Below are 24,393 nucleotides of genomic sequence, written 5' to 3' on the forward strand. Positions count from 1 at the left end.
TTAAACTTTGGGACGAATATGAAGATGTTTTAGTAGGAGGTTAATAATGTGCGAAAGCCAAGATAATGAATGGGAACACCAATGAAGGGGGCAAAGGGGAAGTGATAACAGGTAATGATGAAGTGAGGAGACAGAGTGAATATTTAAGGACCAATAAATGTGTTTGGTAATAGAGTGGCAGGTGTAGGGTGTTTGGGTCAGGGTGGTATGTGAAGTGAGAGAGTAATGGAGAGTGGCTTGGTGAAGACAGAGGAGGTAGTGAAATCCTTGTGTAAAATGAAATGTGGCTGGAGTGTGTAGTATAGCAGTTGAATCTATTAAGAAAGGAAGTGACTGTGTTGTTGAATGGTTGGTAAGGAGTTTCAATGTATGGATGGATCATAGTGAGGTATACAAAAACTTAGTTATTTCTTACACATAAATATTAGTCAATACACTATTTCACCAACTACATATTAGCACCAGTTTACTTTCTTCTTTCTTATGCTATAATTATCTACAGACAAAATAACTACACTATTTATACTCTACTATTACTTTTATGTTCTCTTACACTGTACTGTACACATTATCTTGGTCTATAACATTTTAAATCAATTCCATAATTTCTTACACTATTACTTGGTCTACAAATGAGATTACTGCACTTTACATTTCACTAAAAATCTGTTCCATCAGAAAAGCCAATATTGTTAGTTATTCCACAACTGACCATTATTGTAGATACATTGGCATCTCCGACAAAGATAGTTTTATGATGCTGTCATTGCTGTGCACTATGCGGTGTTTCATGCTGAGCTTCCATCTCCAAATAGCACAAGCATGCCTAGGTCACTATCAGTGCCCACTTTATACCCTTTCTTTTTGTTCTCCTAAAGAAAAATCAGTCAAACAAAAATTCCTCCTCATCTGGTACTTCAACTAGCACAGCCCATATTTTCCAGGACATAAGAATTCTCAGACACTTAGCTGGGAGAACAGTTCCCACAGGAGGAGGCAAGTTGTAGGAAGTTGAAATGTGATCCTCTGCCATCATGACTAAATAGGTCCTTAGGTATCCCAGCAGGTCTGGTGGCTTAACTTTGTTTAGGAAGCTAGAAGAGTGTAACAAGCCAGGGAAATGTGATTTGTAGTGGGAATATAGGTTTGTATATCGACGTTCATAAAGACCTGCTACATCACAATAACTAAAATAATGTAGATCAAATTGGATGTTAAAAGACATTTCACCTGGTCATTCTGCCTTTATTGGATATAGCATACAGATATAAATTAAGTTAAACTGTCATTTTTCAGTAACTACATAAAAATCAATATACAAGTATCTACAATACAATAGTTTCCCCAGTTAAAGAGACAGAAATAGATATTTTTCTGAACATACCGTAATTCTCATTTTGATCTTCATTTTTAGATGCTAACAAAACCTATGAAAAAATGCAATCAGTATGTCTGTGAAAATGAGTTGCTGGAATGATTGGAAACATCTGAACCAATATGAATGCTTTCAGTAATATTCAGCTTGAGTAGTGTACTTACATACACCAATTCAAAATTTACAAAAACTGTTCCTCAGACAATTATAGTATCACTTCTTTCTGGGTTTGTACAAACTGAGTTAGAATCTACAGTACAAAAAAAGCTTTCAGATTTTTCCAGGGAAGGTTCCTGCTTCCAGCTGTTCACCCCATTTCTCTATCCAACTGTTGGGACAAACTGATGAATATACTTTCTTGAAGTACTCGCATGGCTCATAATCTTCACCCTTAATCTTCTGGCATCGGTGGAAGTCAACATAGCTCTGGTAGCAGTATCTTAGGAGTAGAAAATTTCCATCGTAATCAAGTAGCAATGAAATGTGAAAAATGGAGAAACAGTGTGAACTAGCTAATACCGGAAAAAATTACACATTCAGAAATAAAAAGTGATAGGAGAAAAACTGTCACTAAACACAGATAAACAAGCAAGTTCTTAAAGTTAATGAATACAGAAGTCCCTAGCTAATCACTGCAGTATGTTCCTGGATATCCCATAATTAGCAAAACCAGTTGGCACGATAAAGGACCTATAATAAACACGTGTTAAAACTAAGTTTTCTTTTTTATATAATAGTGTATGTTTGAAGGAATAGTGGTGCCAACAATGTTATATGGTTGCGAGGCGTGGGCTAGAGTTGTGCGGAGCAGGGTGGATGTGCTGGAAATGAGATGTTTGAGGTGGTTTGATCGAGTAAGTAATGAAAGGGTAAGAGAGATGTGTGGTAACAAAGAGAGTGTGGTTGAGAGAGCAGAAGAGGGTGTTTTGAAATGGTTTGGTCACATGGAGAGAATGAGTGAGGAAAGATTGACAAAGAGGATATATGTGTCACAGGTGGAGGAGCGAGAAGTGGGAGACCAAATTGGAGGTGGAAAGATGGAGTGAGAGATTTTGAGTGATCGGGACCTGAACATGCAGGAGGGTGAAAGGCGTGCAAGGAATAGAGTGAATTGGAACAATGTGGTATACCGGGGTCGATGTGCTGTCGATGGATTGAACCAGGGCATGTGAAGAGTCTGGGGTAAACCATGGAAAGTTCTGTGGGGCCTGGATGTGGAAAGGGAGCTGTGGTTTCAGTGCATTATACATGACAGCTAGAGACTGAGTGTGAACGAATGTGGCCTTTGTTGTGCTTTCCTAGCGCTACCTCACGCACATGCGGGGGAAGGGGGTTTTCATTTCATGTGTGGCGGGGTGGCGAGGGGAATGAATAAGGGCAGACAGTATGAAATATGTACATGTGTATATATGTATATGTCTGTGTGTGTATATATATATGTATACGTTGAGATGTATAGATATGTATATGTGCTGTGTGTGGATGTGCATGTATATACATGTGGATGTGGGTGGGTTGGGCAATTCTTTCACCTGTTTCCTTGCACTACCTCGCTAATGCAGGAGACAGCGACAAAGTATAATAATAATAAAAAAATAGTATAACAGTACAAAAATATGATGTAGAAAACTGTAAAGTAATAACATGATGGCACTATTTCACTCCCTGATGCTGTGCCTCTGTTCTCTCACAAAGCAGCCAGCCAGCAATGCTGGACAAAAGGCTAACTCAACATTCACACTAGTGACACTGCTTGACACTTCTAATTCTCCCTTGAGAAGGTGATATGCCAGGATAGGTTAAAACCAGCCTAAGGCCACTTGACATTCAACCAAAGCATGGATAAAATTTTGGTAGTACTTGAAAAACTGCAGATTCTCAAAACTTGATGCTATGGATGGTAAATTGGTATTAGTTATTCTACGCATGTATACTCAAAATCATGGTTTGGTACAATTTGGTAAGCAAGGGACCTCTGTACATACAAAATCATTCTCGCACTTCATCTCATCATTACTGCTCATTCTGCAATACCATAAAAAATATATGTATCCCTTCTGTTTTCCTTATTGCTCTACGCTAAAAATCTCCACTCATGTACACCAAGCTGCCACGAACCCTTCTGGTGCAGAACTTATTTTTTCAGCCTTTTCCAATGCACAAAAAATTGCAAAATCTTTTCCTCCAATTCAGTAAAAAAGTGCACAATTTTTTTCTCAAGAATTAAGACAACCATTCCTAGTTTAGGAAAACACACTAACAACTGGATTGGCCATTCCTACATAGTTACATTAACATACATATATGAAAGGAAAATTCACATCTATACTTGATGGTACATTCCCACATACAGATCTATGAATACATACCTTTCCTTCCTGCCCTAAAAGCCTCTTCTATGGAGCTCAAATATCACTAAGTGTTGCTGGGTTCTGTCTACAAGTTGTTACACCAAAAGAGAAAAGTTGCCTTCAGCACTGCTATAAAGTATCAATGTCAAGGATGAAAGCTGCAGTGGCCCCACTAAAAGGTACCTTAGGTTACACAATGAGAATTGGGGTACAAGAGTATTGGCAAACTTCAGGGAGGATAAGAAAATGTTTTGAAAGGTGAAAAGAGTAAAGCAAACAACAAAACAAATGGAAGCCACAGCACAGGTAGCAGAAAGAAATATAGTAACAGGCAAAGAAAAGGGGAAGAGGAGATGGAGAGAATAATCTAAAGGACTGTTGATTAAGACACATGATAGGGTGGCAGATAAAGGGTGTTTGGGAAGTAGAAGTATGCAAGGAAAGTTACAGCAACAGAGGTTTGGTGAAATGAGAAGTGATGGTGAAAACCTTCTAGAGGATGAAGTGCTTCAAAGTGGCTGGAGAGGATGACTGCAGTAGAATTTTTCAAAACAATGGATGGCAAGTTTGCTGTTTGGTTAGCATGGAATTTCAATGAATGGCAGGTGCCTGAGGGTTGGTGGTATGCTAGCCACTGTAACAAGGAAAGGGGGGGAAAAAGTGAGACCATATTACAAAAGCATGTCGAGTAAACCTAGCAAGTTGTATGGAAGAGTAATGATCGAGAGGGTGTTGGCATGCAGGGCCACTAAAAGTTGACAAGGGCCTTGGTGAAGGGGTAGCATATTACCCCCTGTGCCCGCTAGGAGATGGGGACCTACATGACATAAAAGATGGCAGCAAATGATAATCTATAAAATCTGCTTATTATGTATATGTTGTTATTTGATCAATTGCTTTATATATCTAGATTTCATCTCCCTCTTCCAGGCCCCTCAAAGACTTGAGCCCTGAAGATCTCATTAAAGTACCCCTTCCCTTACATGGGGCATAGCGGTATGCACAGAAGTTCATATAGGAGAGAAAAAATGTGGCTTCAGTGTTAGCTTTGAAGAATCTGAGAAAAGAATTCAGAGAAAGGGAAGGATTAGTAAGTAGCATTTAAGAATCTGCAGAATGTGTATGTCAGAACAGAGATACTTTGTGGAAGGAGTTATGGGAAGAAAGCTACAAGAAGCAGAGAAGTTTCTGTTAAGAGAGTAAGGCATGTGAATGAGTAGGAAAAGAGGAGGGTGAGTGGGTTGCCCTGAAGGTGGGTCTATGTTAAGGGGGTGTGATATCATTATGTCTGTTTAATCAGTTTATGGGCAGGGTGATGGAGGTGGTAAATGCAAGGGTCTTCAAGAAAGAGCAAGTCTGTTGGGGGCTGGTGATCCAGGGAGATAAGTCAGTTACTGTTTGCTGTTAAGTAAGTAAGTTTTTATTAGTCAAATTGTAATACAAGATATATTACAAAATGAAATTCTTCTTGGCTTTGAGAGCTCCATAGTGTTTCTACATTAAAAGAATAATATCAATAAAGCAATAAAATATTAAAGGAAACACTTTAATATTTTACTTTCCTATTGTGATGACAAATGACTGAAAAGGAGGATGCTTTTAGGTACAAAAGACTTTCTGTATCTATCAGTACGCTGCATGGGCAAAGCTAACCTCCTTCCTGATTCTAAATATGTGTAACAATTGTATAGTGGATGGGTTACATCTTTCATAATCCTATCTACTTGTTTCATTACGCCTGTCTGATAAAGCTTATCTAGTGATGTGGTCGCCACACCTAATTTTCCTGCCTTTTTAACAATTCTTCCCAACTTATTTTTATCTTTACAAGTAAGTTTCCCATACCAGGCGGTCACTGAAAAATTTAGAACTGATTCTAATATTGATTTACAACATAAGTTAATGATCACTTTATCTACATTTAGGCTGCGCAATATACGTACAAAGTGTAGTCTCTGGTTACATTTCCTTGACACCATATCCGTATTAACACTGCCTTTCAACTGGTCATCAATCATAAGTCCCAAATACTTGTACTGGTTTACTCTTTGAACGTGTTCTTCCTCAATTGTTAATAAGTCGGGTACATGTTTATTTTTAGTTCCTAAATTGAATATCATCTCCTTAGTTTTCTTAACATTAAGCTCCAGAAAATTTTGTTTACTCCAGTCAACAAATCTTTTGACTTGAGTTAAATAGGGTTCATAATTATCATTGACAACTTTTCCTAGGATAACTGTATCGTCGGCATATTTTATAATAGTACAGTCATCAGTTCCACTCCTACAATCATCTGTGTACAAGGTAAAGAGAACAGGGGACAATACACAACCTTGGGGGGCTCCTGTGTTGGTAACTACCACGTTAGACTTGACATTATTTACATTGGTATATTGAGGTCTCTGCGTTAAAAAGCTAAAAATCCATTTTAAGATGTTTCTATTTACACTCATTTGTAACATTTTATTAAGCAAAATATGAGGTTTCATTGTGTTAAATGCTGAACTAAAATCGATGAACAGTGCTCTAATTTGTGATTTAGTCATCTAAGTGCTCGTTAACATCATTTAATAATGTAAGTGTTGCATCCTGTACACTCCTATTATAGCAATAAGCAAACTGCATAGGGTCTTTTAAATTATTTGTTCTTTCACAGATGTAGTTTTTCAATATACTTTCTAAACATTTCATAATGTTAGATGTCAATACTACAGGTCTAAAATCTTTGGGATCTTTCGAACAGTTAATTTTTGCAATAGGTTTCACTTCCGATTCTTTCCATTTATAAGGCACCACTCCCTGATCTATTGAGTCCTGAAATAATGTGGTCAGTGCAGGTGTCAGTTGTTTAGCACAGCGTTTAAGTACCCTTGCAGGCATCCCGTCAGGCCCTGTAGCTTTACCTGCTCGTATTTTCTGCAGGGACTTCTGCACGTCTTCTTGCCTGATTATAATTCTCTCATCATTGTTAGATTGTATTTCTGTCATTACCTCATTACACGCATCACTGAAATCATGTCTTTCAAATCTCGCAAAAAACACATTCATTTCATTCACATATATGATGATATTTTCTGGTTCAGGCATACTCTGTTTCTTCTTGTGCTCGCACAGGGTTTTAAGTCCCTTCCAAGCGTCTTTTATTCTATTTGTCTTAAACATGCCTTTAACTTTTTCTTTGTATATTCTTTTAGATTCACTTATTTTCTTATCTATGTTTCTTTGCAATGTTCTTCTTTCAGCATCACTTCCATTCCACACAAGTCTATGTTTTCCATTTAGCATTGATTTCAGTTCTTTTTTAATCCATGGTTTATTGTTTGGATATATCTTTATTTTCTTGGGTGGGACGATCATATCAAAGCAAAAGTGGAAATATGCATTAAAAGTGTCTAAATTAGTGTTGATGTCAGTCCCATTTTCTATGAGGACACACCAGTCAGTCCAGTCAAAACATGCTTGTAGTTGTTCCATGCTGTTATTATCCCATTTTCTAATCTCAATTTCTTTCGGTTTCACTCTTTCCAGTAATTTTTTATATGTAGGTACGCAGTATAACATGTTGTGGTTGCCATTTCCAATGTTTGGTCGTTGGAAAACTTTATATCCATCCTTAATATTGCAATACATCTTGTCTAGTGTCGCATTACCTCTAGTGGGACAATTTACTGTTTGTTCATACGTGGGAACTTTTCCTTGAAAATCGCAATGGTTAAAATCTCCTAAAACAATTACTGCACTGTTTGGGCTTTCATTTTCACACTTTGTAACACAGTTTTCTAAAATATCAGCTGCTATAGAATAAACCGCATTCGGGGGTATATACACAAGTACTAAAATTATCGTTAAATTCACGTGGCAAATAAAAAGGACGACAGGTAAACGCTAAGTACTCTATGTTATTGTCACACTAGATTTCCTTAACATTAATTTGTAAGCACCATCTCTCATTAATGTAAGCAGCAACCCCACGCCCTCGGTCCTTATCAACACCCTCCCTGTCAGACCGTACCAATACACACAAGTCAATAGTCACTGTACTGTCCGCATCCCAATCTTGCAGCCAGGTTTCCGTGAGGGCAATTACTGCACTGTCTCTATATTCTTGGATAAACTTACAGCTAGTACATAGCTCATCCATTTTATTTCTAATTTAGCGTATGTTACCAAAGGTGATAGTTGGCAGTGGGGTCTTCATGCCACGTCTCCTTGTTCTCACTCGTACACCGCTGCGCCACCCTCTTCTTCGCTTGCTGTACTTTCTAGCTGTTTCATTTTCTGAGTATACCTTCTCCTTGGGACTTGCCTGTAGTTCTTGTAGTCTTCTTACATTATTGATGAATTCGGCAGGTAGAGGTGAGTCCAGCGAGGGTCACAGGTTGAGCAGGGAAGCACTGTCGTAACGGATGTTTACATTCGTGGCTGCAGTCACCATTATAACACAAAGAATTGCCACAAATCACGTAAAATTTCTGCTTCCATGGTGGTAGCATTGTTCCAGAGGCATTCATGGTTACTGTAGGAAAGTCCAAAAATGGCAGACTTGCGAGGAAAGGTTGAAAAAAGGAAGTAAAAGACAGGAGCTCCAGCGCCGTGGCAGTCGTTATGGTGGTAGACTTGGGTAAGACAATGCAGGGGCTGGTGTCTGATTTTGGGAATATGTGTGATACATAAGAAAGCTGAGACTGAATGTGTATACAAGTAAGATTATCAAGTTTAGCAAGGAAGGGAGATAGGATGGATGGAAAGTGAGTTTGAATAGGTAGAACCTCTAAGATGTGGAATTTTTAAGATACTTGGAAGTGGATATGGCAGCACATGAAACCAGAGAAGCTGATGTAAGCCTTACAGTGGGTCACAGAGCTCAAGTCCTGGATGTGTTTATGTGAGGGCAAAGACAGTTCTTTACAATAGTAAAAAGTCTTGCTGCTGCATGGATGCAAGGCATGCACCCTGGAAAAAAAATGACTATGAGAGTGTCAATGTATTGGAAATGGAATGGAATATGTGGTGTGAGGGGAGCTGACTGTATATGAAATGACGGTAAAGGAGATGTAATGGTAAAAAAAAAAATCTTAGATATCGTATAAATTTCTTATCATCATTATGTCAAGATTTTGGCCACTTACTGAGTTACTCTTGTCTATATTTATGACATTTACTAAAAGATTTTTCTTCTAAGTTTCCTTAATTTTTTGATGAAATAATCATTATTCATCATTCAATGCAGTTTTCAAGGAATAATACACTGATATGGAAAATAAAGCTTTAAATAATGTGAATACAATGCAAAAAGACAAATGCACACCTTTACCTTCTGGCGGATAATTGATCCTTTTGACAAAAAGCCTGAAAATTAGCTGCACAGTGAAGGGTAAATTTGAAAAATAGAGGCATAACAATTTCACAGGGCCAGCAACATATACACCCTGAATGACTAACAAATGCCAGGTAAGTTTTGCTTTACTTTCTCATAATCAGTGCATTAGATAAGATACAACCTAAAAAAAAGTATCAAAAAATATACAAATAATTTTTGTGTGTGTTGGCTGATAGCGTGGGCAACCGAGACCCTAACCAAGGCCGTTTCATTAATGCTATCTATCTATCTATATATCTATATCAGTAAATCATTGCACTTAATCACTGCCTCCCGTATCAGCGAGGAAGCACAAGGAAGCAGATGAGGAATGGCCCAACCCACCCACAACACATGTATATACATAAATGCCCATATACATATACGTATATACACATGTATATATTCATACTTGCTGCCTTCATCCATTCCTGTCGCCACCCCATCACATATGAAATAGCATCCCCCACCTCCAGTGATGTAGCACCAGGAAAAGCCAAAAAAGGCCACATTCGTTCACACTTGGTCTCTGTCATGTGTAATGCACCGAAACCATCGATCCCTTTCCACATCTATGCCCCACAAACCTATCCATGGTTTACCCCAAATGCTTCACATGCTCTGGTTCAATCCATTGACAGCACATCGACCCCAGTATACTATATCGTTCCAATTCACTACTCCTTGCACATCTTTCACCCTCCTGTATGTTCAGGCCCTGATCGCTCAAAATCTTTTTCACTCCATCCATCAACCTCCAATTTGATCTCCCACTTCTCCTTGTTCCCTCCACCTCTGATCGTATATCCTCTTTGTCAATCTTTCCTCACTCATTCTCTCCATATATCCAAAACATTTCATTTCGAACACATCCACCCTCCGCACAACCCTATCTATAGCCCATGCCTTGCAAACATATAACATCGTTGGAACCACTATTCCTTCAAACATACCCATTTTTGCTCTACGAGATAACATTCTCACCTTCCATACATTCTTCAACACTCCCAGAACTTTCACCCCCCCACCCTGTGATTCACTTCTGCTTCCATGGTTCCATCCGTTGCCAAATCCACTCTCAGATATCTAAAGCACTTCACTTCCTCCAGTTTTTCTCCATTCAAACTTACCTCCCAATTGACTTGTCCCTCAACCCTACTGTACCTAATAATTACCTTGCTGTTATTCACATTTACTCTCAGCTTTCTTCTTTCACACACTTTACCAAACTCAGTCACCAGCTTCTGCAGTTTCTCACCCAAATCAGCCACCAGTGCTGTATCATCAGCGAACAACAACTGACTCACTTCCCAAGCTCTCTCATCCACAACAGACTGCACACTTGCCCCTCTTTCCAAAACTCTTGCATTCATCTCCTAACAACCCCATCCATAAACAAATTAAACAACCATGGAGACATCACGCACCCTTGCCGCAAACCAACATTCACCGAGAACCAATCACTCTCCTCTCTTCCTACACGTACACATGCCTTACATCCTCGATAAAAACTTTTCACTGCTTCTAACAACTTGCCTCCCACACATATTCTTAATACCTTTCACAGAGCAACCCTATCAACTCTATCATATGCCTTCTCCAGATCCATAAATCCTACATACAAATCCAATTGACTTTCTAAGTATTTCTCTCTTCACCAAACCATTTTCCATGAATCTCACTTCACATACCTCCCAGACCCACCCTACATCTGCCACCCCATCATCAAACACATTCAACTATCCTTCAACTTAATCCACCTCCTCTTCACCTCATCACTACCCCATTTGTATGCCTATCAACTAGTATGTAATCAAACTGTGCCCTCATCATCTTTCTTACTCACCTATGAATTCTTGTATGTCCCAATTTTTCAACCAGGTATTCCCAATCACCTGTCCTTCTCAGCACACAAGTCCACAACCTGTTTGTCATTCCTGTTCTCCTCACTGAACACCCAATGTCCCCTAATCATACCCTTAATTGCAACATTACTAACACTTGCATTTAAATCACTCAATCTCCTGCATCAAAACTCAAGACACACTCAATCATTTGCTCTCAAAAATGCTTGTCTCTCATTATTCTCTTTCTCATGGCCAGGTGCGTTAGCACTATCAATCATCTCCCCCAACCCACTTTCATTTTTACCCATACCATTCTGGAGCTCGCTTCCCTATAATCAATCACACATTCTCACATTTCCTACTTGATCAGTAGGTCTATCCCCTCCTTAGCGCTTGCTCTCACATCAACTTGAGACTTTACCCCTAAGACTGAGTGTGAATGAATATGGCCTTTGTCAGTTTTCCTGGGTTGACTGTAGACTGACTGCTGTAACCATGATTCGAACCTATGCGCTCAACCCTGGGTGGCCCGTGAAAGCACACGATAAGGAATATGTACATGATCATTAATTCATCCAATAGTAAGAACCTATAGAAGAAACCGTGTCAAAAAATATGAAAAATGCAATTCACCACATTCACCAATTATAGAGTGAATATAATGAACCCAATTCAATCCATGTGCTCTTGATACATTACTCAGCAATTCCAACTCTACCGCCAAATTTTTTTCCTTGAATTTGTATACAATTATTAAGCATTCCTGATTGTATGTATATGTAAGGTTAAGTTTTCTCTGAAACTTTTTTCATGAGTTTAAGATAGTTTTTTGGGCAATATCTGGTGTGCTTTTGGGGCACCTGGTGCCTATGGCACTATATGTAGCAACAGTCATGAGCCTACATTATCTTAAGAATATGCACAAAACTCACATTAGCATAGCCAGCTGAGAAGATACAGTAAATCATTACTAATACCAAGCAGGAACGCATCTATTCTTCAACACAAAGATGCCAATATTTTCTTTACCTCTAACTATATTTCTTTTTTTGTTCATACGTGTTCACCATTTCTCAAGTTAGTTAACTAGTGACAAGAAGAAAAGGCCTTATTTGCTCACCTTCATTCTATGAATGTCATGTGTAATGCGCTGAAACCTCAGCAACCTATACATAGTCAAACCCCACAGACCTTCTGAGGTTTCCCCCACAACTTCATATGCCCTAGTTAAGTCCATGACAGAACACCGTACTCCCTGTATAACACATCACTTCCATTCACTCTAATTTGTTAACTCCTTTTAACCTACATATTCAGTCTTACAAACATTCAGAATCTTATTCACCCCATCCTTCCATCTCCAGTTTGTAAAGCCATGGGTTTCTCTCATTCAGTAAATTTCCTCAACTTTATTACTATGCTTTAACAACTGACCTCCAACAAATTTCAATTCCAATTACCAGCCACATAAGGACCAATAAATTTAGCCTTCTCACAATTTACATTCTTAAGGTACTATAACTTGCACTGTATGTGCCATTCTTTTTCTTTTGTGTATGTTTCCAGAACTTTCCTTTTATAAGTATATGGCAAGTAGTAAACAACCAGAGTGTTTCTTAAGTGGTGTACTTTCTAATATATCTTAAGAGATATGAACATCCCGTCACTGCTAATCAGCATAATTGGGACTGAGATACCTGACCTCTGCAAATGTTATTTTCCCAAAATGAGCAATGGGGCTCAGACAGTGGTTCCAATGTCTGCAAATACCTTTGAAAAAATGTGTATATCTAAAATGCTGAGTGGAAAGTGAAAGGATCATCAATGAATGTAAACACACAAAAATGACAAACCTTCAAGATATCAAATCAATACATACAAGTTGTGCCTGAGAAAAAATTGAGGAGCAGAACATTCAATTGGAATGTGACGATAGGTGTTAGATTAGGCTATTCATAATAAGTCCCATAACTTATGACAAAAAAATTAGTTGTTTGAAACAAACAGACTGCAAATAAGGAAGTCCTACGTTATAACTAAAAACTATTGTCACAACATTAGTCGAATGTTAAGGACATATTCTGGGGAGCACTCAGTTCATCAAGAAAAGCTAAGTGTTATGGGTGATAAAAGGATACAAATGAACACAAGAATGGAGTTCCAAGTGAAAAGTAGAGGATATACTTGAAATATATGCACAAGTGAACTTCCTTGAAAAGTCTGAGGAGCTACTTCAATAATGATGAAATAGCACAAAGGTTGACATGAAGTAAAGGAAACTGAAAACTTCCAGATATCCAATATATGCACATTCCATACAAACAGGATGGACTGAACATGTAAAAAGGATGGGCAACAAGTAAAAACTATTTAATGGAGGAATGTGAATCTTCCATACATAAATGATAAATGGAAGGCATATAGATATTAACATCTGATGAAAATAAAACATGGAAGGCAATGAGCAAAGAATGGAGAAGTAGAAAAGTAGACACAATGACTAAAAAACACAAATGGAGATCTAAAATGAAGGAAAGCAGAACTATGGGAAATTAAGATGCTAAAGAAAAGAATGTACTACATTGCAAATGGGAGGCATCTGTGAAAAGTGAGAATGTACCAGACAAGGCTCAGAGATTACTTACAGAAATTGAAGTTCATGCAGGGTTACAAGACTACTTTGCTATTAGGTAGAGGATACTGTTTGGGTTTATCAAGACAATATGTAATACAACTCATCGTACCATGGATAGGGTACCTTTTCTCTTTGGGATCAACTTTTGAAATCTGAATATTAATTAAGAGACATAGCTTTGAAGCACAGGGTAAACTTAGACATTACTGAGGTGGTTGCCAAAATCAATGGAGAATACAGGCAAAACAGATGAGCAGTGAGTTGTTACAACAGAGGTGACAGCTGTTGAACTGACACAAAAGCTGTGCTTGGGAGCATGGAAAATTTTGTAAGCCAGATAACTGGACGAAGTCACTCTTTGTACCTAAACATGAATGGCAAGCAAGTTTTAAAACAAAAAATTACAAAGAAATTATTCTTATTGAAAGTAATCGCAGGGAAGTAAAAGATACTCAAAAACAAACAAAAAAATACTGTACCAGTTGAAGATAATAACAAGAGTAAAACAACTGAACCAAATTTTTGCTCTTATGTTGGTAATATGGAGAGCTCTAGAGACAAGAATTATGGGCAGCATTAGTATATATATAAAAAAATCAAAAAATTTAGTTTTACATCTCCATGATGTTGATGGATAACTGATGAATGCTATTCAACTTTCTTGAAGTATATAGTACTTGTGTGAGCCTAAGTGAAGGTATGAGTACAGGTGGCTGGAAATAAATAAGGAAGCGCATCACGCTGAGGTTTGCGGCAGGGGTGTGTGATGTCTCCATGGTTGTTTAATTTGTTTATGGATGGGGTTGTTAGGGAGGTAAATGCAAGAGTTTTGGAAAGAGGGGCAAGTATGAAGTCTGTTGGGGATGAGAGAGCTTGGGAAGTGAGTCAGTTGTTGTTCGCTGATGATACAGCGCTGGTGGCTGATTCATGTGAGAAACTGCAGAAGCTGGTGACTGAGTTTGGTAAAGTGTGTGGTAGAAGAGAGTTAAGAGTAAATGTGAATAAGAGCAAGGTTATTAGGTACAGTAGGGTTGAGGGTCAAGTCAATTGGGAGGTGAGTTTGAATGGAGAAAAACTGGAGGAAGAAGTGTTTTAGATATCTGGGCGTGGATCTGGCAGCGGATGGAACCATGGAAGCGGAAGTGGATCATAGGGTGGGGGAGGGGGCGAAAATTCTGGGGGCCTTGAAGAATGTGTGGAAGTCGAGAACATTATCTCGGAAAGCAAAAATGGGTATGTTTGAAGGAATAGTGGTTCCAACAATGTTGTATGGTTGCGAGGCGTGGGCTATGGATAGAGTTGTGCGCAGGAGGATGGATGTGCTGGAAATGAGATGTTTGAGGACAATGTGTGGTGTGAGGTGGTTTGATCGAGTGAGTAACGTAAGGGTAAGAGAGATGTGTGGAAATAAAAAGAGCGTGGTTGAGAGAGCAGAAGAGGGTGTTTTGAAGTGGTTTGGGCACATGGAGAGGATGAGTGGGGAAAGATTGACCAAGAGGATATATGTGTCGGAGGTGGAGGGAGCAAGGAGAAGAGGGAGACCAAATTGGAGGTGGAAAGATGGAGTGAAAAAGATTTTGTGTGATCGGGGCCTGAACATGCAGGAGGGTGAAAGGAGGGCAAGGAATAGAGTGAATTGGAGCGATGTGGTATACCGGGGTTGACGTGCTATCAGTGGATTGAATCAGGGCATGTGAAGCGTCTGGGGTAAACCATGGAAAGCTGTGTAGGTATGTATATTTGCGTGTGTGGACGTATGTATATACATGTGTATGGGGGGGGGGGGGTGGGCATTTCTTTCGTCTGTTTCCTTGCGCTACCTCGCAAACGCAGGAGACAGCGACAAAGTATAAAAAAAGAAAAAAAAAAATCACGCTGAGTAATGTCATCACAGTTGTTCACTAAATGACAAATGGGATACTATCTGAGGTGAAAAAGACATACGGTAATTGCAGACTTCAACAGATTGGACAGATTGTAAACTAAAAAAGATATTGTAAGTTGTTTGCTTAAAGAAAACTTGGTCAGATGCAAATCCCTCTAATGATGTGTACACAAGGTACTGAAAGTAAATGCAAGAACAAGCAGGATTCTCGCTTTACAGTGTAATAGGCAGTCAGAGTACTATTATTTGCACAGAGAAAAAACCATGATCATTGAGATCTGGTACGAGGGAGAAGCATTTCGAGAGGACAAATGGTACGAGATCTGATAGAGAGGATAGCAATGCAAGAAAATAAGACCTGAAAGTGCAGCGAGAGCTCTGGTGATTGGGAAGAACACAAAGTGTGTGTGCTCCAGCATGATATTCACATGATAAACTGCTAATCCAGATTCAAAGAAATCTTCGTTTACTTGTCCTAATATAAAATCAAAGCAAGAGTTTAGGGAAAAGAGTTATGAAATTAGATAATATGGGTAAAAACCTTCCATGTGACCAAACAAATCACATGCAAGAAAATGAGCTGGTAAAGATCTGATACCATGTGAACACAGTCATGAGAAAAGGTAGTGTGAGAGAGAAGTATGAGCAATGGGTAAACTGTTAGAAGCTAAGGGTATTTTAGATGACGATGACACGGAAATGCTTCTTGGTAATGTCCAGGGGAACAGTTTTGTAAGAAGTTAGTCACATGTATGGAGAAATCAGATTAACCTGATGGATCAACTTACTGTGCAATAAATAATTAATAAGTGCTGTACTAGTTATAGTAATAGCTGTGTAGTATTCAAGTCATAAACCCAATATAAGTGGAAGAGAGGAAAAACAGCTGCAAGGAAAAGAAGACAGCCAGCAATTCAAGAGACAATCCTAACATGAAGAATTGTTCTCTATGAGCATCAAAAGAATCAATTAAACTTACTTGGTCTGGTTCTGATTTGGGAAGCGGGGATCAAAAGGTGCAGTTTCCAATTTTGCCTCAGAAGACATGATGGCAGAAGACATTGCACACTGAAATTCAAGTGTTAAAATATCTTACTCAAAGATAGCAAGCTATCTAAATTCAATATAAGAATAGAGATGCATGAATCAGAACAAATGTTATTATCTAAAAATTTCCTTTCTTAACCTAAGCATTACCAGTACCCTGTATACAGTATTCTACTAAACTGGGAACTGAAACTCAAGAGTTAAAAAAGCTGACTTTTGGAAAGCAATCTATCCTAAATCTAATGTGTAGAGAAGCACTTTAAAAGGTGTTAATGATGCCTTAAGTACATTTTGATACAGTGATCTTCAATGTCTGTTTTCATACATATTCGTCCACTGATGGACGTTGACCCCGAGTACACCATATTGTTCCAATTCACTCAATTTCCTGAATGACTTCCACTGTCCTGCATGTTCAGGCCCCTGTCACTTAAAATCTTTTTCACTCCATCCTTCCACCTCCAATCTGGTCTCCAGCTTCTTGTTCCCTCCACCTCTGACACATATCTCTTTGTCAATCTCTCCTCACTCATTCTCTCCATATATCTAAACCATTTCAACACACCCTCTTCTGCTCTCTCAACCACACTTTTAATTTCCACACACCTCTCTTACCCTTTCATTACTTAATCAAACCACCTCACACCACATATCGTCCTCAAACATTTCACTTCCAACACATCCAACCTCCTACACACAGCCCTTATCTATATATAGCCCAAGCCTCACAACCTGACAAATACCCCAATTTTGCCCTCCGAGATAATGTTCTCTCCACACACTTCATTGCTCCCAGAACCTTTGCCCCCTCCCCTACCCTATGACTCGCTTCCTCTTCCATGGTTCCATTCACTGCCAAGTGCACTCCCAGATATCTAAAACACTCTACTTCTTCCAATTTTTATCCATTCAAACTTATATCCCAACTAACTTGTTCTTAAAACCTACTGAACCTAGTAACCTTGCTTTTATTCACATTTACTTTCAACTTTATCCCTGAGGGAGGGGAGAAAGAATTCTACCTCTGTATTCTCTGCATATCATTGAAGGCAACAAAGGGAGTGTAAAAGAGGGCTGGAAACCCCTCCTCCTCTTGCATCTCAATTTCTAACACAGGAAAAGGAAAGAAAATGTGTGTGTGAGTGAGAAACTTACTTAACAGATATGATGTCTTCAGTGTTTACACAGAAGCAGTACATTTAGCACAATACATATCATTTATAAAAATAAAACTGATAACACTGGGAACATATTTAGAAAGCACTGATGTGAAGTCATACAACAGCACACTGATGACATTCCTTATACAATGATATGGAAACCCCTCGATTTAACAAACTAATAAGGGGGATGGGTGTCGTTAATGCTGAAAATCCGTTAAATCAAATGTAACCTATGGGCCATTCTTTAATACAATATACAATATCCAGTACTGTGCGATATAAAATTATCATATAATAAAGAATTCGTAACATTTACTCACCTTTTAGACAGTGTAGATAAAGATTATTTTGCCATGACCATAGTGGTAGTAGTACAATAGTCTTTATTCAGCCAATCCCCAGACTACCCAAAAAAAAAAAAAAAAAAAAAAAAAAAAAAAAAAGTGATATGAAATGCGCATGGTACAGCATTGATATTTTTTCATCTTTTTATATTTATTAAATTATCATTAATCAAGGTACTGTATTATCATGTGTCCGGTCCGCTAAATCCAGATTGCATTATATTAGGGTCCATCAAATCGAGGGTTTACTGTACTTAACACACTGATGCTATTGCAGTGATGCCAATACTTTGTGCAACTTACACATACTGATATTGTAGTACGAAAGAACTACAGAATCAAGCATCACATTATTTTTCCACCTGGGTTCTTGCACTTGTGGGGATACTTATAAAAAAAAAAAAAAAAAAAAAGATGTACCTCTATCTTCCTCCAGCACATTACCTAAATTTCAGCAGCTTTGTAATTTTCTCACCATAGGGATGAACTATCATTAGAAATACAATTACGTAAACTATTAATAATAATAATAATAATAATAATAATAATAATAATGGTAATAATAATAATAATAATATTATTTTTATTATTTTTTTTATTATACTTTGTCGCTGTCTCCTACGTTTGCGAGGTAGCGCAAGGAAACAGACGAAAGAAATGGCCCAACCCCCCCCCCATACACATGTATATACATACGTCCACACACGCAAATATACATACCTACACAGCTTTCCATGGTTTACCCCAGATGCTTCACATGCCTTGATTCAATCCACTGACAGCACGTCAACCCCGGTATACCACATCGCTCCAATTCACTCTATTCCTTGCCCTCCTTTCACCCTCCTGCATGTTCAGGCCCCGATCACACAAAATCTTTTTCACTCCATCTTTCCACCTCTAATTTGGTCTCCCTCTTCTCCTCGTTCCCTCCACCTCCGACACATATATCCTCTTGGTCAATCTTTCCTCACTCATTCTCTCCATGTGCCCAAACCACTTCAAAACACCCTCTTCTGCTCTCTCAACCACGCTCTTTTTATTTCCACACATCTCTCTTACCCTTACGTTACTCACTCGATCAAACCACCTCACACCACACATTGTCCTCAAACATCTCATTTCCAGCACATCCATCCTCCTGCGCACAACTCTATCCATAGCCCTCGCCTCGCAACCATACAACATTGTTGGAACCACTATTCCTTCAAACATACCCATTTTTGCTTTCCGAGATAATGTTCTCGACTTCCACACATTCTTCAATAATACTAATAATACTAATAATAATAATGATATTTTACGTTAATTATCACCTTAGCAAGGCAGCATCAGGAACAGAACAGCAGCTGTACATGTTAACAGTGACTTCCGCTGTCATGTATAATGCTTTGATCTTCATAGTCCTATCCCCATACAATGCTTCAAATCATACTCTGCCAGTCTTATTGTATTCATCAAAGAGTACCATACACTATAACTGCAAAATCAAGATTAGCTGGATTCCCGAGTGATTTATGCGGTGCCTTTAAATTTCATACCATATATATGACCTAACTCAAGACCTATACAAAACATGATGTGCAAGACCCCCCCTCACAATTCCACAGCCTACAGAAACAAGAAATAGGAGAAACTCCTACATTATAAGACCTTTAAAGCTAATTGATGAGGTCCAGCAAATTACCCAAATGAAAAAGCATAATGAAGTCAAATGAAGTTCTTAGTTTCATGAGTTAAATTACCCAAAATTATTATCTAAAAAGTTATCAGAGGAATACTTTAAATCAAGCCCAATCTACTGGAGCAACAAAAAGTTTTAGAAGAGGAAAATACAGTATTAGTGAAAGAGCAAGGATAATTGTTTACCATATAGTGATGGGACAAGTATGATGCAATGCATGAAATTTCACACTGTATGCCTTTCATTTAATTATTTCTTACTAATCTTCTCTTTTTTTCATTCGACTCTTAATCAAAAAAGCCATTTATTAAGTTACCATCCTTCATTTTAGCAGCATAACCAAACTCTCAACCAACAGCATTTTGGCAGTGGACGCTATAAAAGATCCCTCTAATAACCATTGATACAATTTTTCTAGACACATGCATTTCCTTGGATTAAGATCTTAAGGAATCACTGATGCCACTGGAAAGAGTGAGATAAAAGTGTGTGGGATTTTCCTTTTTCACGCAGAAATTATCTTACCATATCAAATAAATCATAAGTGGTAAGAATATCAGTGGATGTTGAGAGATGGGTGATTATTGGTGCTTATACAACTGGTCATGAAAAAAAAAAATCATGAGGCAAGTGTTTTGGGAGCAGATGAGTGAATGCACCACCAATTTTAGTGCACATGACCAAGTACTTGTGATGGATGATTCAAATGTGGAGGTAAGTAATGTGGCAGTTGAAGGTATAATTGAGGTGCATGAGGTATTCACTGTTATAAATAGAAACATTTCATAAGTGGTAGAGAGTGTGGATCAGGTGTTTGCTTTGAAGACTGTGTGCGAGAAATACTAAGAAAAACAGATGGATCTGTGTGGCATTTATGGATCTAGAGAAGTCATATAAGAGTTGATAGAGAAGCTTTGTGGAAGGTCTTAAGGATATATGGTGTGGGAGGTACGCTCCTAGAAGCTGTGGGAAGTTTTTACCAAGGTTTTAAGGCGTGTGTATGAGTAGGAAGAGAGGAGTTACTCGTTCCAAGTGAAGGTTGGTCTGCAACAGGGGTGTGCCATATTTGTTTAATTTGTTTATGGATGGGGTAATGAGGGAGGTAAATGCAAGAGTCTTGAAGAGAAGGGCAAGTATAATTGCAGTCAGTTTCGGTGAGAGGGCCTGGGAAGTGACCCAGTTGTTGTTCGCCAAAGACACAGCACTGTTGGCTGATTCAAATAAGAAACTGCAAAAGTTGGTAACTGAGTTTGGAAGAGCATAAGAAAGGAAAAATATGGAAGCAAATGTGAAAAAGAGCAAAGTTTTTAGGTTCGGCAGGGTTGAAGGACAAGTAAATTGAGATATTTAAATGGAGAAAAACTGGCATAAGTGAAGTGTTTTAGATATCTGGGAGTGGACTTTAAGTGAATGGAACTATGGAAGCATAAGTCATAGAGTGGAGGGGGGGGGGGGTTGAAGGTTCCGGAAGCAATGAAAACTGTGGAAAGAGAAAACATTTTCTTGGAGCAAAAATGGGTATGTTTGAAGGAATAGTAGTTCCAATATTATTTGGTTAACAGGCATGGGCTATAAATAGGGTTGTGCAGATGAGGGCAGATGTGTTGGAAATTAAATTTTTGAGAACAATAAGTGGTATGACGTGGTTTGATCGAGTAAGTAATGAAAGGCTAAGAGAGATGTGGTAATAAAAAGAGTGTGGATGAGAGAGCTGACGTGTGTGTCTTGAAATGGTTTGAACATATGGAGAGAATGAGTGAGGAAAGGTTTACAAAGAGAATATGTGTCAGAGGAGGAGGGAACAAGTAGGAGACCAAATTGGAGGGGGAAGGATAGAGTGAAACAAATTTTAAGTGACTTGGGCCTGAACATATAAGAAGGTGAAAGGCATGCAAGGAATAGAGTGAATCAGAATGATGTGGTATACTGAGGTCAGTGCTGTCAATGGACTGAACCAGGGCATGTGAAACATATGGGGTAAATCATGGAAAGGTCTGTTGGGCCTGAATGTGCATGGCCAGCTGTGGTTTTTGTGCATTACACATGAAAGCTCATCTATGGTTGTGATCGGATGTGGCCTTTGTCTCTTTCCTAGCGCTACCTTGCTGATGCATGGGGTGGCGATGCTGTTTTCAGTGGGGAAAGGTGGCGCCGGGTAATGGATGAAGGCAAGCTAGTATGAATACATACATGTGTATATATATACATATACATAAATGTGTCCGAGTGGCTGTGTCTTTCTTCATGTTTCCTAGTGCTTTCTCGCTACCGTGGGAAACACCGATTATATATATATATACATTTTTTTTTTTTTGCTTTGTCGCTGTCTCCCGCGTTTGTGAGGTAGCGCAAGGAAACAGAAGAAAGAAATGGCCCAACCCACTCCCCATACACATGTATATACATACACGTCCACACACGCAAATATACATACCTACACAGCTTTCCATGGTTTACCCCAGACGCTTCACATGCCCTGATTCAATCCACTGACAGCACGTCAACCCCGGTATACCACATCGATCCAATTCACTCTATTCCTTGCCCTCCTTTCACCCTCCTGCATGTTCAGGCCCCGATCACACAAAATCTTTTTCACTCCATCTTTCCACCTCCAATTTGGTCTCCCACTTCTCCTCGTTCGCTCCACCTCCGACACATATATCCTCTTGGTCAATCTTTCCTCACTCATTCTCTCCATGTGCCCAAACCATTTCAAAACACCCTCTTCTGCTCTCTCAACCACGCTCTTTTTATTTCCACACATCTCTCTTACCCTTACATTACTTACTCGATCAAACCACCTCACACCACACATTGTCCTCAAACATCTCATTTCCAGCACATCCATCCTCCTGCGCACAACTCTATCAATAGCCCACGCCTCGCAACCATACAACATTGTTGGAACCACTATGCCTTCAAACATACCCATTTTTGCTTTCCGAGATAATGTTCTCGACTTCCACACATTCTTCAAGGCTCCCAGGATTTTCGCCCCCTCCCCTACCCTATGATCCACTTCCGCTTCCATGGTTCCATCCGCTGCCAGATCCACTCCCAGATATATATTTTTTTTTCAAACTATTCGCCATTTCCCGCGTTAGCGAGGTAGCGTTAAGAACAGAGGACTGGGCCTTTGTGGAATATCCTCACCTGGCCCACCTCTCTGTACCTTCTTTTGGAAAATTAAAAAAGAAGAAAAAAAAACGAGAGGGGAGGATTTCCAGCCTCCCGCTCCCTCCCCTTTTAGTCGCCTTCTACGACATGCAGGAAATACGTGGGAAGTATTCTTAATCCCCTATCCCCAGGGATATATATATATATATATATATATATATATATATATATATATATATATATATATATTAGATATGGCTGCGATTAGGGCCTCAGCAGCCCTAACAAAAAAAAAAGTAATAATGCATTACTTACACTTAACTGCTCACTCTGGGTAGTTTCATGCCACATTTTCCATCTCAATGCCCTGCCCACTTTACGAAACAGCACTGAAGGAGTTTGAGATACAACACCTAAAACTGCACTCTAATATCAAGTCTACTACACATTAGTATGGTGCCAGTTTCATTACATTGAATCATCTAGAACATGCACGTCCATTAAAATAACAATACAATTTCACATATAAACCACTCGACTCTAACCTAGACCATATCATGCAAGTAGGAAGTGTATTACGTTTCCCTTGTTTGCATACTGATGGTGACTTACAACTGGATATCTCGATTGAGCGGAAAAAACCACACATGGGCAATTCGATGGACAAAAAACTATACAAAAAGTCCCAAATGAAACAACTCATTCGGGTTTTCTCCTTATCTGTCTGAAATGTGAAAAAGATATGTGGCAAAGTAGGTATAAACCGCCGGTCCTTATCATTTCCGCTGTGAAGTTGCAGGATCTGCCACCAATTGTTCGGTCAGACTGCCCATCAAACACATATAAAGGAGTGTTCTTGCTACTTACATGAGTCCTCGTGTACTTCTCCTCCTCCAAATATCACTTATAAAACGTAAGGAAATCATAAAATTGGCATCAAAAAGTGAAACTTACCTTACAAGACTATGTGCCCTAACGATCAGCTGGGCTGAGAGCGACCTCTATGACGAAATTCCACCAGATTCGCATCGTCTTGCGCACTTCACACAGGAACAAATCAATCATTATTCACATGACCATGAACACAGGAATCATTCTGTCAAATATCTATATGATTATTTTTGTATTTTTCTGAAACATAAAAGTAGTTTTAAGTAATTTCCTTATCGATACATCTTTATTACTTTCCGAAAGAATGAACGTTCGCAACCCTACTACGAAAACAGGATTTGCTAATTTTAGCCATATCGTCTGACCTACATACTTATGTATCATTCGTTTAGTCGAAATTTATTTACATCCTATGAATAAACCTACACAAATTTAATGAACATGCCCCATTTTTATTAAGACAGTTCCGAAATAATCATATCAAATAGGATTCGCAATTGGAATCATGAATAGTATTTGCGACACTAATTTTGCTGTACAAGATGGACAGCTTTACATGTATAATCATCATACTTTATGACTTCCCCTACAGCCCACAAAATATTTACACCTTTGCCTGAAAGTAGTTTGCTGTGCTCTGTTACTTAAGCTCGCAGACTGCATCTTTTCTCAGTGGTTCTGTACAGGTTATG

At 38.7% G+C, this 24,393-nt stretch overlaps 1 protein-coding gene across 1 annotated transcript; it reads right to left on the minus strand.

The window, feature by feature from the left end:
- Positions 1–1,224: 1,224 nt before the first annotated feature.
- Positions 1,225–23,833, minus strand: COX6B (Cytochrome c oxidase subunit 6B). The gene is made up of 3 exons (XM_071696157.1): positions 23,765–23,833; positions 16,432–16,520; positions 1,225–1,814 (listed from the first exon to the last, which is right to left on the minus strand). Exons 2-3 carry the CDS (start codon positions 16,512–16,514, stop codon positions 1,646–1,648), a joined length of 252 nt encoding a protein of 83 aa, XP_071552258.1. The 5' UTR covers positions 16,515–16,520; positions 23,765–23,833; the 3' UTR covers positions 1,225–1,645.
- Positions 23,834–24,393: the final 560 nt, after the last annotated feature.

Source organism: Panulirus ornatus, chromosome 59, assembly GCF_036320965.1.
Source record: "Panulirus ornatus isolate Po-2019 chromosome 59, ASM3632096v1, whole genome shotgun sequence".
Taxonomy (NCBI): domain Eukaryota; kingdom Metazoa; phylum Arthropoda; class Malacostraca; order Decapoda; family Palinuridae; genus Panulirus; species Panulirus ornatus.